Source organism: Mandrillus leucophaeus, unplaced genomic scaffold (assembly GCF_000951045.1).
Source record: "Mandrillus leucophaeus isolate KB7577 unplaced genomic scaffold, Mleu.le_1.0 Scaffold374, whole genome shotgun sequence".
Lineage (NCBI taxonomy): Eukaryota > Metazoa > Chordata > Mammalia > Primates > Cercopithecidae > Mandrillus > Mandrillus leucophaeus.
In genome coordinates, this window is record NW_012103965.1 from 502,666 (window position 1) to 517,376 (window position 14,711).

Sequence of the window (14,711 nt, forward strand, 5' to 3'; positions counted from 1 at the left end):
AAAAAAAAAAACACCAAAGGCAGGAAAAAAACAAACACCGGAATTGGAAGTTAGCTGGAATTAAGTCCTAGCTCTAACACACAGTAGTCCCATAACCCTGCACAAACCTTTCTGCATCGGTCTCCTCCAATGTAGACCAAAAGCACTTGCTCTGCCTATCTCACTGGATTGCCGTTTGGAAACAAATGGTGTAATGAATTTGAGAACCAAGTGCTAACATCAAAGTGCTATCCAAATAGGAGGTATCAACCAGGCACGGTGGCTCACACCTGTAATCCCAGCACTTTGGGAGGCCGAGGCGGGCAGATCATCTAAGGTCAGGAGTTTGAGACCAGCCTGGCCAATATAGCGAAACCTCATCTCTACTAAAAATACAAAAAATCAGCCAGGTGTGGTGGCATGCACCTGTGGTACCAGCTGCTTGGGAGGCTGAGACAAGAGAATCGCTTGAACCCTGGAGGTGGAGGTTGCAGTGAGCGGAGGTTGTGCCACTGCACTCCAGCCTGGGAGACAGAGCAAGACTCTGTCTCAAAAAAAAAAGGAGATATTACCAGCCTCTAAGTTAGTCAGCTATAAAACTGTTTCTAGAGAGTACGAGAAAAGAGAAAAGGGAAGGGAAAACATTCATATCTTATTACTTGTGCCCTGGGAGTCATTCAGGAAAGATGGTCATTTGTAATTCATCATGTTTTTGGTTATATTTTATTAAGAGACCCACTAGTCCCACAGGCACGAGATTAAAAAGTTCGCCGTCACTGACACAACCAAGTGAACAAAAATAACAAACCACTTCTTGGACTTGACACTGGGACAATTCATAATAATGAGTCAAATACTGTATTCTCTGAGCAACTTGTATGTATAATCATAAGCTCTCCAAAGGGATTGAAAAAAAACTTATAACAGCATAGAAAAGATTTTCCCTTTTTGACATCTTATTTTACAAAGGAAACCACTGAAATTAACTGATATGTTCAAAGGACTGGAGGTAGGTGGAACTACACATTGGCTTCAAGCACCTTGATGTCCCGTATAGAACTCTGACCCTTAGAGGATGTTCCTTCTTTGCCACATTTTAATCCTGACTCTTTTTTTTTAAGAGACGAAGTCTCACTCTGTCACCCAGGTTGGGGTGCAGTGATATGATCCTGGCTCACTGTAACCTCTGCCTACCTGCTTCAAGTGATTCTCCTACCTCAGCCTCCCCATTAGCTGGGATTATAGGTGTCTGCCACCACATACGGCTAATCTTTACACTTTTAGTTGAGACAGGGTTTCCCCATGTTGGCCAGGCTGGTCTTGAACTCCTGGCCTCAAGTGATCTACCCACCTCAGCCTCCGAAAGTGCTGGGATTACAGGCATGAGCCACCACGCTGGGTCGATCCTCACTCTTAATAGCTGCCATATAACTCCTCCTATCTTCTGTGATATCATTAGCTGTCGAATTAATCAAATCACTGTTTATCTGCTACTGGAACAGGGCCCAAGGATGAGCTAAGTGTCTTTTACCAAGGTAGCGAAGCACTTACAGTGAAATGGAATGGCTGTGTCAGCAGTTTTTGCTTCCTCTGCTTGTTTCAGGTTAAGCAGGGTAGATGCAAACAGAGGGTTATTGATGAAATGCTTCATATAGTGCTTCTCACACTCCTCCTTGGTCTTGGTGCACATCTGATTGGCTACATCCTGCCTAGAGGATTGTGGGAAAAAGACAGAAGAAAGTGGTACTCTCATTTCCACATAATAGTAAAAGCATCATTTCCTCTTTTGATATTTTAAGTCACTAAGCTATTTAATTTAAATAAATTTAAGTCACTAAGCTATTTAAGCTATTTAATTAGCTGAGTATAGTGGTGCACAACTGTTGTTCCAACTACTTGGGAGTCTGAGAAGGGAAGATCCCTTGAGCCCAAGAGTTCAGGGTTACAGTGACTGTGATCACACCACTGCATTTCAGCCTGGGTGATAAAGTGAGACTGTCTTAATAAAAAAGAATCCCTGACTTGAGTCAAGGTAATGGAGAGGTAGAGGTGGAAGTCCTCTCCTCAAGGTCTCTTTTCCACAGCACTTCACTTGTCCTCTCCTAAGACATCACTGTGCTGTTTTGTGTACTTCAATCACTTGTACAGATATTTTGAGTCCCTTGCTAAACTATAAGCTTCCTGAAGGCAGGATGTATCTCATAATTCTTAGCTCTGGTCCACTCACTGCCAAACTTAGTGCCTTACCCACAGCAGACAGAGAAGCTATGTCTTTTTTATGTTCTTTGTTAAGAGGGAAGGAGGACAGACAGAGAGGATTAGCCTATTTTAGAGAGCATGGTAAGCAAAAAATGAAAAACTAGGCCAAAGATGACTAGCAAGCTCCTCACAAGTGATTACTTTTCTACCTCCTTTGGTATTCCTCATTGTACACCGTATTTTATGATGCTTAATAAATACTGAATGAATGAATACAAGCAAAATGTGAACTAAATTCAGGTCTGCTTCTTCAGGTCCCTGGACATAAGGGAAGCAGCAGAATTTATTCTGATGAACACCAAGAAAGGTTATATACACTAGCAAGTCAGGACAGGGAGGACCTAATTAAGAGTCCCTCACTAATAAGCTACGTAATCACAAGAAATCATTTCAACCCGCTAGGCTTCAGATAATTTGTGAACAAAATATATTCAATAATGTCTCTGCTATCTAGTTCATAAAATAAAATCATCCATATGAAAGTGTTCCCAAAAGATAAAAACAAAAGTGGTAGTATTAAGTGGTGCTGCCCACTAAGGCAACAGCAATGAGTGCTATTCAATTCAGCCGGTCTTGGACTAAGGCAGGTGTTTGAAAGCTAAAAACAGAGAATGCTATCAGGAAGTCTGTGAAACTTGAATCTTAGGTATGACCATCTAGCTAAAGTCTGATTCACTTAAATGACTAGGGCATCTATAACCAACAAAAATTCATAAAATCAGAAGGGAGTAATAACTAACAAAACTAAACTTCCCTACTATTCAGAAAGGAATAATCAATCTTCCCATTGTTGATACATATCCAAAGTGGCCTTTTAAAGCTGCTCAGTCATGGACCACTAAACATCCCATACCCTTGTGACACATTTCGGCACTGGAAAAATAACGTACAGAGGGGACTAACTTGTCTCTAAATCATGGGTTGATAGGAAAGCAACATATACTTTCTCTTCCTGAGGCTCCTTCCTTTACTCTTCAACAACAGCTTCTTCTCTGAGCCCACTAGGGCAGGATAACTCTTAACACCAAGCACTTACCAATTTCCAAAGCCACAGTCCATCACAGCTTCTAAAAGGGCCATTTCTTCTTGAGCAGTCCAGCTGGGATCCAGGACAGGAAAATCTGAGGTCTAAGGAGAAAAAAGTTTTGCTTAAGAACAGAGATACAAATGGAATCTAGGTGCCAGGCCTGGTGGCTTACGTCTATAATCCCAGTACTTTGGAAGGCTGAGGCAGGCGGATCACTTGAGGTCAGGAGTTCGAGACCAGCCTAGCCAACATGGTGAAACCCTGTCTCTACTAAAAATACAAAAATTAGCTGGGCATAGTGGCATGCGCCTGTAGTCCCAGCTACTCAGGAGGCTGAGGCAGGAGAATCACTTGAACCGGGGAAGCAGAGGTTGCAGTGAGCTGAGATCGTGCCACTGCACTTCAGTCTGGGCGTTGCAACAAGACTCCGTATCAAAAATAAAAAAGAAATGGAATCTTGGAACTTCAACTGTAGTAGTAGTTTATAGTTGAATGATGAGAGATACCTAGGGTACATTCTTATTAGTTGTCCACCTCTCCCACCCATTTCCACCATTAGCTAGAAGGGCCTCCATATCACCTATAAATGCCAAGCAATTCATGCAGATATACATATATTTTCAAACTTAACACAGAGGTACAGATAAATATTTTTGTACACTCCCATTTAGCTAAGAAAGAAGAAAAGACAAATATGTATGTATTCTTTTAAATGGAAGAATAAACACACTTTAAAAAAAAAGGTTACTATGGGGAGGAAGAAAGAGAACAGGGTAGAGAGAAGAGGGATAGAAGCTAGACTTCTCTGAATATTCCTTGCTTGTAGATTTGACTTTGAAACATAAATAGTATAACATTAAACTTTAGGCTGGCCTTAGTGGCTCACGCCATTCCAACACTTTGGGAGGCCGAGGCAGGTGGATCTCTTGAGGTCAGGAGTTTAAGACAAGGCTGGCCAACATGGTGAAACCCCGTCTTTACTAAAAATACAAAAAATTAGCTGGGCGTGGTGGCGGGTGCCTGTAGTCCCAGCTGCTTGGGAGGCTGAGGCAGGAGAATGGCATGAACCTGGGAGGCGGAGCTTGTAGTGAGCCAAGATGGCGCCACTGCACTCCAGCCTGGGGGACAGAGAGAGACTCCGTCTCAAAAACAACCAACCAACCAACCAACCAAAACAAACTCTCGCAGTCTCGTATTTAAATTGAAAGCTTTATGATGAACTCATGTGTTGTATCTTAAAAGAAAAATAATTTCCTAACATTGTTCACTGAAAAGCTCTAGAAAAAAATGACCAACCCAGTAGCAATGAGTAGTTGGGATTACAGGCATGCGCCACCACACCCAGCTATTGTTGTATTTTTAGTAGAGATGGAGTTTCTCCATCTTGGTCAGGCTGATCTCAAACTCCCAACCTCATATGATCCACCCGCCTGGGCCTCCCAAAGTGCTGGGATTACAGGCATGAGCCACCGCATCTGGCAGCAAAGAAGCTCTTAAAGACTATAAAGGTCATGTAAAAAAATTCAGAAGTCAACTTCCAGAGACTCCTGTTAGCTAAAAATGGAATATTTTGAGCATCAATAAGGATAATAACCACAAATAACTGAAACATCAAATATTTTAAATATGTGGAGGATGCTAGGGAACCAATGCATATTCTCAAAACTAGTAAATAAAGGGAAGTAATCATCATTTCTCTTTCCTGTACAAACGTTACTCAGAGGGACCATGTAATAATAATAAATTTCTAACTCATAAATTAAAATGAGTGATAGAATTAAAAGATTAATGTTTTGCAATCCTTGGTGAATTACCAGATCCAGACAGTGGTCCTAAATGAATCTGAAGTAGTCATTAAATGTAACTACTAGTGTATAGGAAACGCAGAAGACAGAGGAACACATTAGTCAACAAAATCCAGACTAACATCTGTAAGACAAACAATCCGGTTTTTAAAAATCAAATAAATAATAAGAAATGAGAGCAAGGAGCTTCCAGGCTGCTGAACACATGGAGGTGGAGGACGGTGTACCCAGAGAGGACAGGAAAGCTCCGTGCCCGTTCCCACATACACCCTGCCTCATGCATCTCTTATGGCTGGCTGCTCATTTTTCAACATCACCAGTGTTAAATTATGTATCGTCTGATATGATAAAATGAGAAGGCAATTCACCTCTCTGTGATCTTCTACCTAAACACCTATAATCCAAATCTAATCATGATAAAATATCAAACCTATGAAGACAAAATTGAGAGACACTGTACAAAATACACTTCGACCTGTCAAGGTCATGAACAGGAAAATCTAAGAAACTGTCACAGATTGGAGAAAACATTGTGACTAAATGCAATGTGGGATCTCCAATTGGATCCTGCAACAGAAAAGGACATTTGTGGAAAATCTGGAGAAATCTGAATAAAATCTATAGTTACTAGTATTGTAGTAATGTTTATTTCTTTTTCTTTTTTTTTTTTTTGAGACCAAGTCTCGCTCCATAGCCCGGGCTGCAGTGCAGTGGCATGATCTCAGCTCACTGCAACCTCCACCTCCTGGGTTCAAGCGATTCTCCTGCCTCAGCCTCCTGAGCATCTGGGATTACAGGCATGTGCCACCATATCTGGCTAATTTTTTGTATTTTTAGTAGAGACAGGGTTTTACCATGTTGGCCAGGCTGGTCTTGAACTCCTGACCTCAAGTAATCCGCCCAACTCGGCTTCCCAGAATGCTGGGATTACAGGTGTGAGGCACCAAGCTCAGCCCTTTTTTTTATTTGAGACAAGATCTTGCTGTGTTGACCAGGCTAGAGTGCACTGGTGTGATCATGGCTCACTGTAGCCTCAAACTCCTGAACTCAAGCAATCCTCCTGCCTCCACCATCCAAGTAGCTAAGAATACAAGCACGTGCAACCACACTCACCTAATTTTTAAATTTTTCTGTAGCAATGGGGTCTTTCCAGATTGCCCAGGCTGGTCTCAAACTCCTGGACTCAAACAATTCTCCTACCACAACCTCTCAAAGTGCTGGAATTACAGGAAAGAGCCACCACACCCAGCCAATGTTCATTTCTCAATTTTGACAAATGTACTATAATGTAAGATGTTAACATTTGGGGAAGCAGGATGAAGGATATACGGGAACTCTCTGTACTACATTTGCAACTTCAGTAAATCCAAAACTGGCTGGGCTCAGTGGCCAGCCAGTAATCCTAGCACTTTGGGAGACCAAGGTGGGAGGATCCCTTGAGTCCAGGAGTTTGAGACCACCCTGGACAACATGGCAAAACTCCATCTCTATTTCTCTATATATTTAAGAAGATAAAATTTAAAACATAATTATTCTAAAACAAGACCAAAAAAAAAAAAAAAGAAATGAGAGAAAGGGAAGGAAATCCCATACAGAATAGAAAACACGTAAGAGGCAACCAGTTGGAAAATCGAAATGTGTGAATCTTATTTGTATCTGAATTAAACAAACTGCAAAAAGTAAAAAAAAAAAAAAAAAAAAAAAATTGTAATACCACACTACACTGACTAAAATAGCTAAAATCAATGAAACTGACAATGCCAAACGTTGGCAAGCACATGAAGCAATCAGAACTCTCGTATATGGTCAACAGAGGTGTAAAATGATACAAACGCTTTGGAAAACTTGCCAATCATTTCTTTAAAAGTTAAACAATCATTTACTCTATGACCCAGCAATTTCACTCCTAGGTATTTATCCAAAAAACAGTGAAAACATATGTACATAGAAAGCTTTATACAGGAATATTCATTGCAGCTTTATTCACAATAGCTCAAACCTGGGCAAGGCCCAGGTGTCCATCAAAGGGAGAACGGATAAAAAACTGTATTGTGTTCATACAACAGAATATTACTCAGTAATTAAAAGAAATGATTAGTAGCAAATGTACTAGTAACATACACAACATGAATAAAACTCAAAAACAAGCTGAGTGAGGCCGGGTACGGTGGCTCACGCCTGTAATCCCAGCACTTTGGGAGGCCGAGGCAGATGGATCACCTGAGGTCAGGGGTTCAAGACCAACGTGGTCAACATGGTGAAACTCCGTCTCTACTAAAAATACAAAATTAGCTGGGTGTGGTGGTGGGCGCCTGTAATCCCAGCTACTTGGGAGGCTGAGGCAGGAGGATTGCTTGAACCTGGGAGGCGGAGGTTGCAGTGAGCTGAATCGCGCCACTGCACTCCAGCCTGGGCAACAGAGCGAGACTGTCTCAAAAAAAAAAAAAAAAAAAAAAAAGCTGAGTGAAAGAAACCAGAAACAACACAAGTGTACATACAGTATGATTCCATATATATGCAGTTTTAGAATATGCAAAACCAATCTATGCTGATTTAAAAAAAAAAAATTAGAACAGTGATTGTTTCAGGGGTAAAAAAGGCAGCAGGGGTTTTAGATATTAAGCCTTCATGAAATGACTGGCGGAATGTGAAAAGTGACTAGAATTACATAGAGACCTAATGAAACACTTAAAGATGAAATAATATACTGCCTAGGGTATTTGCTTCAAAATAATCTAGAAAGGTGATGGTTTAGGCCAGGTGCGGTGGCTCACGCTTGTAATCCCAGCACTTTGGAAGGCCGAAGTGGGCAGATCACCTGAGGTCAGGAGTTCAAGACCAGCCTGGCCAACATGGCGAAACCCCATCTCCACAAAAATAAAAAAATTAGCCGGGCATGGTAGTGTGTGCCTGTAATCCCAGCTACTCGGGAGGCTGAGGTGGGAGAATTGCTTGGATCCAGGTGGCGCAGGTTGCAGTGAGCCGAGATCAACCCATTGCACTCCAGCCTGGGCGACAGGGAAAGTTGATGGTTTAGATAAAGTAAGATTGGCCATGAGTCGATAATTTTAAGCGCTAGTGATGGGTAAATAAACGGAAATTGATTACCACTATGTTGATTACAATGATGACGACATTTTTATCTGAGCATGTACTGTGAATATGCCTAGCACATGAGGTATTATGAGATCCAAGAGAGAAATTTTGGAGTCTATGTCTATACTAAATTCATAGCCCTCTTGGGACTTTCAGCCTAAGTACATCATGTGGAGCCAAGAGCCACCCTCACTGTGCCTAATCTGAATGCCTGAACCACAAAACAGTGGGAGATAATAAAATGGTCTTTTTTAAGCATGAGGTTTTGTGGTAGCTGGCAATAGATAACCAAACATCATTCTCTCTTGTGTATATCTGAACTTTTCTATAATAACAAGTAAAAAAAATAATGACACAAGACATCTTCAGATTACACAGGCACTTAGAACTTATTATAACTTTTTTTAATGACAAAAAAAGTGTCATGATTTGTGAAATTACACTACCAATAAGCAACACATTTTCATCTGAGCACGCACTACGAATATGTCTAGCACATGAGGTATTATGAAATCCAAGAGAGAAATTTCAGAGTCTATACACTAAATTCATAATCACTCTCAATTCAGCAAGTACCAAAAGACAAGTAAATATGACAACGCACACATTAGTTGAAGAGACTGTTATTTGTAAAACTGTATTTTAGAATATTGTTTCTCAACCAACTTTACTGTGAGATAAACTATAAAAACTTTCTCCATCACAGACACACCAAAAAAGGCACAAGACAGTTTTACATAAAGTTTAATTAATATTATTCAACTCGGGGACCAAACCTCAGCGCTTCTGAACCACAATCTCTCATAGAAGAGTTTAGGAATCTACATTTATAAGAAACTCCCAGGCAATTCTTATGTACTGAAGTTTAAGAATCACTGGTATAAAAGGGTGTGGCAGAAAGAGCTGCCTTGACTTGTTCAAAGTTCTAAGAATTACAAGACAAAAATAGGCATAGAATTCAGAAATCCTGGTTAACGCACCACCTACCACAGCATGAGTAACTCCCAAAAATACAGCACTGTGACATGACAAAAGTACTGAAAACCATTTAAAGTTATCTGAGGCTTCATATGCAAAAAAATCAAGTTTTGTGTAGAAAGCTAAAATTTGGTCATCATGCCTATAGAAGGAAAGATTCACTGGGCATAAATAAGGTGGGCCACAAAAAGGAAGTATTAGTAACCCCCAAAAGCTCCCCAAAGTAAAGGACAGTACTCTGAAATGTGATTGTATGGGTGTTGAATATGTGAGAAAAGGATGATGTAATCAGAATTAAGTGGATGTGGAGTGAAACTTAGTCAGTGCTTTCAGCATTATGAAGAAGACATGATGCCCAGAATAGCTAAAGAAAGCTCATGGTCAGCTTTCCTAAAGTGAATAAGCATGACTACCAACCTACCCAAGCCATACTGAATTATCCCTTAAGGAATTATTTCACAACATGAATGAATAAATTTGTATTCTGGCTCCAGGTATTCTCACATTAATTTGGGAAAAACAAACCAGTTTTCTGAAGACCTGATAACCTTGGTGAAATTAACTCAAATCCACAGCTACTTTGAACAGTCTCCTAACCCTTCATTTTTGCAATTAAAGGGGGAAAAAAATTTATTTCAAGTCTTACAATTACTGAAGCCATTAGTTAAAAGACTGAAATTGTTTAGAGATGGAAAGAGGAAGGCCAGCTAGTTGGCTCCCAAGAACTCTAACTAGTTCTCTGATTAATTCATTGTGGCCTAGAATCTGACCCTGAATATTATAAGCCCAGAAACTCATTTTAATAGGACTCCACCAGTAGTCAGGCTCAGAGATGCTGAGTCACCCTTTCTAAACTTTTAAGAGACTGAAGTAAATATACCACAGTGCTGTAGGAGGCCCAATTCTAAAGATGTTCTCTGGCTGGGCATGGTGGCTCATGTCTACAATTCCAGCACTTTGGGAGGCCAAGGTGGGAGGATCATTTGAACCCAGGAGTTCGAGACCAGCCTGGGCAACATGGAGAAACCCTGTCTCTATTCTTTTTTAATAAATAAATAAAATAAAAATAAAGATGTTCCCCTCATCCTAAGATTCCTGTTTTCTGATTATTCCATCAAACACTAACGAGGTACTGCTGGGAAAGGACTTTACAGATGGAATAAAGGTTACTAATCAGCTGATCTTGAAGAAAAGATTATCCTGGATTACCCAGATGGGCCCAATGTAATCCAAATGAGTCCTTACACGTAGCTGAGGTGCCTGCTGTGGTGACTCACACCTGTAATCCCAGCACTTTAGGAGGTTGAGGATTGAGGTGGGAGGATCCCTTGAGCCCAGGAGTTCGAGACAGCCTGGATAACACAGAAAGACCTGTCTACGAAAATCTTTTTTTTTTTTTGAGATGGAGTCTCCCTGTCGCCCAGGCTGGAGTGCAGTGGCGCAATCTCGGCTCAATGCAACCTCCACCTCCCGGGTTCATGCCATTCTCCTGCCTCAACCTCCTGAGTAGCTGGGAATACAGGCGCCTGCCACCACACCCGGCTAATTTTTTGTGTTTTTAGTAGAGACGGGGTTTCACTGTGTTAGCCAGGATGGTCTCGATCTCCTGACTTTGTGATCTGCCTGCGTTGGCCTCCCAAAGTGCTGGGATTACAGGCGTGAGCCACCACGCCCGGCCTACAAAATTTTTTTTTTAATTAGCCAGGCATGGTGGCTTGTGCCTATAGTTTCAGTTAGTCAGGTGGCTGAGGTAGGAGGATAGCTTGAGCCTGGGAGGTCGAGGCTACAGTGAGCTGTGATTGTGCCATTCCTCTTTAGCCTGGGTGATAGAGTGAGACCCTGTCTCAAAGCAGAAGAGGAAAGCAGAAGAATCACTCATAAAGATTCAGCACAGGAAAAATAAGGCAGTGAGAGAGGTCATAGAGATTCCCTGGATTTCGTCAACAACCTCAAGGACTTCCTGTGCTCCTGGCTTTGAGAATGGAGAAAGGGGGCCCAGAGCCAGGGAATGCAGACAGCCTGTGGAAACGGAGAACATGCCCTGATCAAAACAGTGGCATCCTTCCTAAAACCTTAAGGCAGTGAATTCTGCCAACAACCTGAAAGAACCTAGAGGTGGATTCTACCCCAGGGCCTCCAGGTGAGAGGCCAGGCTGGCCAACATCTTCATTTCAGCCTTATGGAACCTGGAGCAAACCTGTTGAGCCTAATGATCTTCTGATCCACAGAACCTGTGAGACAAATTTGTGTCATCTTAAGATATCTAAGTTTTGGTAATTTGTTATAGCACCAATAGAAAACTAATATAGATTAATCTACTATGTGAAATTTTAACTGTCGAGCCTGCCAGCATCCTTTCCTGTAAGAAAAACTACATGGGGGCCAAATGTCAGAAAACTGCTTGAGGGAGGAGATTTAGTTATATGCTTAATATGCTCTGATAACTGACAAAACTCTGACAAAACTATCTTTCTTTTGTCTTTTTTTTTGAGACAAAGTCTCACTCTGTCACCCAGGCCGGAGTGTAGTATTGCGATCTTGGCTCACTGCAACATCTGCCTCCCAGGTTCAAGCGATTCTCCTGCCTCAGACACCCAAGTAGCTGAGATTATAGGCGCACATCACCACACCTGGCTAATTTTTGTATTTTTAGTAGAGATGGGGTTTCACCATATATTGGCCAGGCTGGTCTTGAACTCCTGACCTCAAGTGATCCGCCCAACTTGGCCTCTGAAGTGCTGGGATTACAGGCGTGAGCTACCGTGCCTGGCTGACAGAACTATCTTGACAAAGGTATATATACCCGTCAAGCAGACTGGATATTCACTTTGGCTTATTAAACTACCCACTCCCATGGCCAGGGCTTGGAAGGACACTATGAACATTCTTATCCTTCTTTAAAGGTGGCAATACAATTAATCTATAGTCAAGTCTTATTCAGGTTATAAACCAGTCTTCCTCTTCGGCGATTTTATATATTAACTCATTTGCTGTGTTCACTTTATAACCTGACTGTCAGAAGGTAACTAATTTTCCCCAAGGCAAGCAAATGAACTGCTTGACAAAAACACCACTGTCCACATGAACCACATAAAAATACCATGAGCACACAGTGACAACACATTGGCTATATTTGTCAATAAGCTTTAAAAGCAGCATCTTTAAAAAGCACCTGTTATCCTCATATCAAAAGTATTTCCTTTGAATACTTTCCAAATTTCAAACAAAAATCTGAGTATATAAAACTATTTTTGTGCTTAAATACCTTGATAGGTCCACAAAACCCTAAAAGACTTATTGGATAATAATTACCTATTTCCGAAGGGGAGAAAAGGTAAAGACATTCAGAGATTAAGAAAACTAATTCCCAGAAATCCAAGAGAGCTTAAAGAAAGAGAAAAATAGAAAAGAAAAACTACTTCCTAGTCTAATTCTTGAAAAAAGTGAACAGAAATTCCCAGAAACTTCATCATTACCATTATTTCATAAGTATGATCGCTTTGATGTTTCTTGTACTCAAACCCTCGAGTGAAACACTGCAAAGAAAGAAAAATTAAGTTAGCAAAATCTACTTTCTTAAAGGACTGAGGTGGTTTGTGTTATTTTCTTCTGACAAGTTTGGGTTTTTTAAATTTTATTTTTGGAGACAGGGTCTCGTTCTGTCACCCAGGCCGAAGTGCAGTGGCACCATCATAGCTCACTGTAGCCCTGAACTCCTAGGCTCGAGGGATCCTTGTACCTCAATCTCACAAAGTGCTAAGAATATAGGTGTGGGCCACCATACCACTTCTTATCAAGTTTTTTTTTTTTTGTTTGTTTGTTTTGAGACAGAGTCTTGCTCTGTCATTCAGGCTAGAGTGGCGCAATCTCGGCTCACTGCAACCTCCGCCTCCCAGGTTCAAGCGATTCTCCTGCTTCAGCCTCTTGAGTAGCTGGGATTACAGGGACCCGGCACCACACTCAGCTAATTTTTGTATTTTTAGTAGAGATGGGATTTCACCATCTTGGCCAGGCTGGCCTCGAACTCCTGATCTTGTGATCCACCTGCCTTGGCTTCCCAAAGTGCTGGGATTACAGGCATGAGCCACAGAGTTCGGCCAACAAATTTTTAAGGATTCATTTAATCTTGTCTGCAGCTGCAACAGAATGGTGGAATCATGATCACAGCTTTTCAGTGGCACTCACAGAGAAAAAACAAGTCTGAAAAAAAGACTTTTTCCTAAAACAACTCTTTTGAGAAGAGCATACGCCCTGGAATCACAATCATACAGCCTAAATTTGAATGCTGGCTCTGTAATTGTATTTCAGCCATTCTAAGATAAATATTTTTTCATATTTTAAACTCTGGGCTGGGCATCGTGGCTTGTACCCATAGTCCTAGTTACTCAGGGAAGGCTGAGGGAGCAGGATCATTGAACCCAGGAGGTAGAGGTTGCAATGAACTATGACTACACCACTGTACTCCAGGCTGAGCAGCAGAGCAAGACCCCATCTCTAAAAAAAAAATTCTTTAATTTTTTTTAAAGAAAAATAAAAAGTCCCTAAAGTAGGCCAGGAGTAATCCTAGCATTCTGGGAGGCTGAGGCAACAGGATTGCTTGAGCTCAAGAGTTCCAGACCAGCCTGAGCAACATGGCGAGAGCCTTTCTCCACAGGAAAAAAAAAAAAAAATTAGCTGGGCATGGTGGCACAAGCATGTAATCCCAGATACTTGTGAAGCTGAGGTGGAAGGATCGCTTAAGCCTGGACGATAGAGGTGGCAGTGCCACTGCACTCCAGCCTAGGGGACACAGTGAAACCCTGTCTCGAAAAAATTAAAAAACTCTCTGAAATCAAGATTCATCTTATTGAAAGTACATCACAACTTTTATCAGCCATTTTTACATTTTAACATTTCTGAAATTGAGGTGCTTCTTATAATCAACGGTGTCTTAGATCTGATAAAATATGGTATTTGCTATGTGACCTTGAACAAGTTACTTAAACTCTCTTAGTCTAAATTTCTTCATCTATAAAATGGGGATACTAATCATAGGTACTTCATAGGATTACAGTGATGATTTAAGGGTTAATTCATGTAAAGTACTCAAAGTGGTGCCTGGTACAGAGTTAAGTACTTATAATTAGTATTACTACTACCATTATCACCCACAAAAATTGTTTCTTTCCTTGTCATCTGTACAGAGATCAGTCTTCAACAAGACAATAAACAGTGTCATCAAAAGGAATAATCTTCCAGTTCTGTTTCCTATAATTTCAATACTTCAACTTAAAAAAACAGTGTTATGGCTGGGCGTGGTAGCTCACGGCTGTAATCCCAGCACTTTGGGGGCTGAAGTGGGAGGATCACTTGAGGTCAGGAGTTCGAGACCAGCCTGGCCAACATGATAAAACCCCATCTCTACCAAAAATATAAAAAATTAGCTGGGAATAGTGGCATACACCTGTAACCCCAGCTACTCGGGAGGTTGAGGCAGGAGAATCCCTTTAACCCGGGAGGCAGAGCTTGCAGTGAACCGAGATCACGCCACTGCACTCCAGCCTGGGTAACAGAGCAAAACTCTGTTG

The 14,711-nt window shown here is 41.2% G+C and overlaps 1 protein-coding gene across 1 annotated transcript in view; it reads right to left on the reverse strand.

The window, feature by feature from the left end:
• Positions 1-14,711, reverse strand: part of TADA2A (transcriptional adaptor 2A) — a 73,286-nt gene that overhangs the window by 44,363 nt on the left and 14,212 nt on the right. The window contains exons 3-5 of the mRNA XM_011990216.1: positions 12,621-12,680; positions 3,275-3,366; positions 1,531-1,688 (exon numbers count right to left, since the gene is read on the reverse strand). Coding sequence (XP_011845606.1) covers positions 1,531-1,688; positions 3,275-3,366; positions 12,621-12,680 — 310 coding nt within the window. The remainder of the gene's footprint in view (positions 1-1,530; positions 1,689-3,274; positions 3,367-12,620; positions 12,681-14,711) is intronic.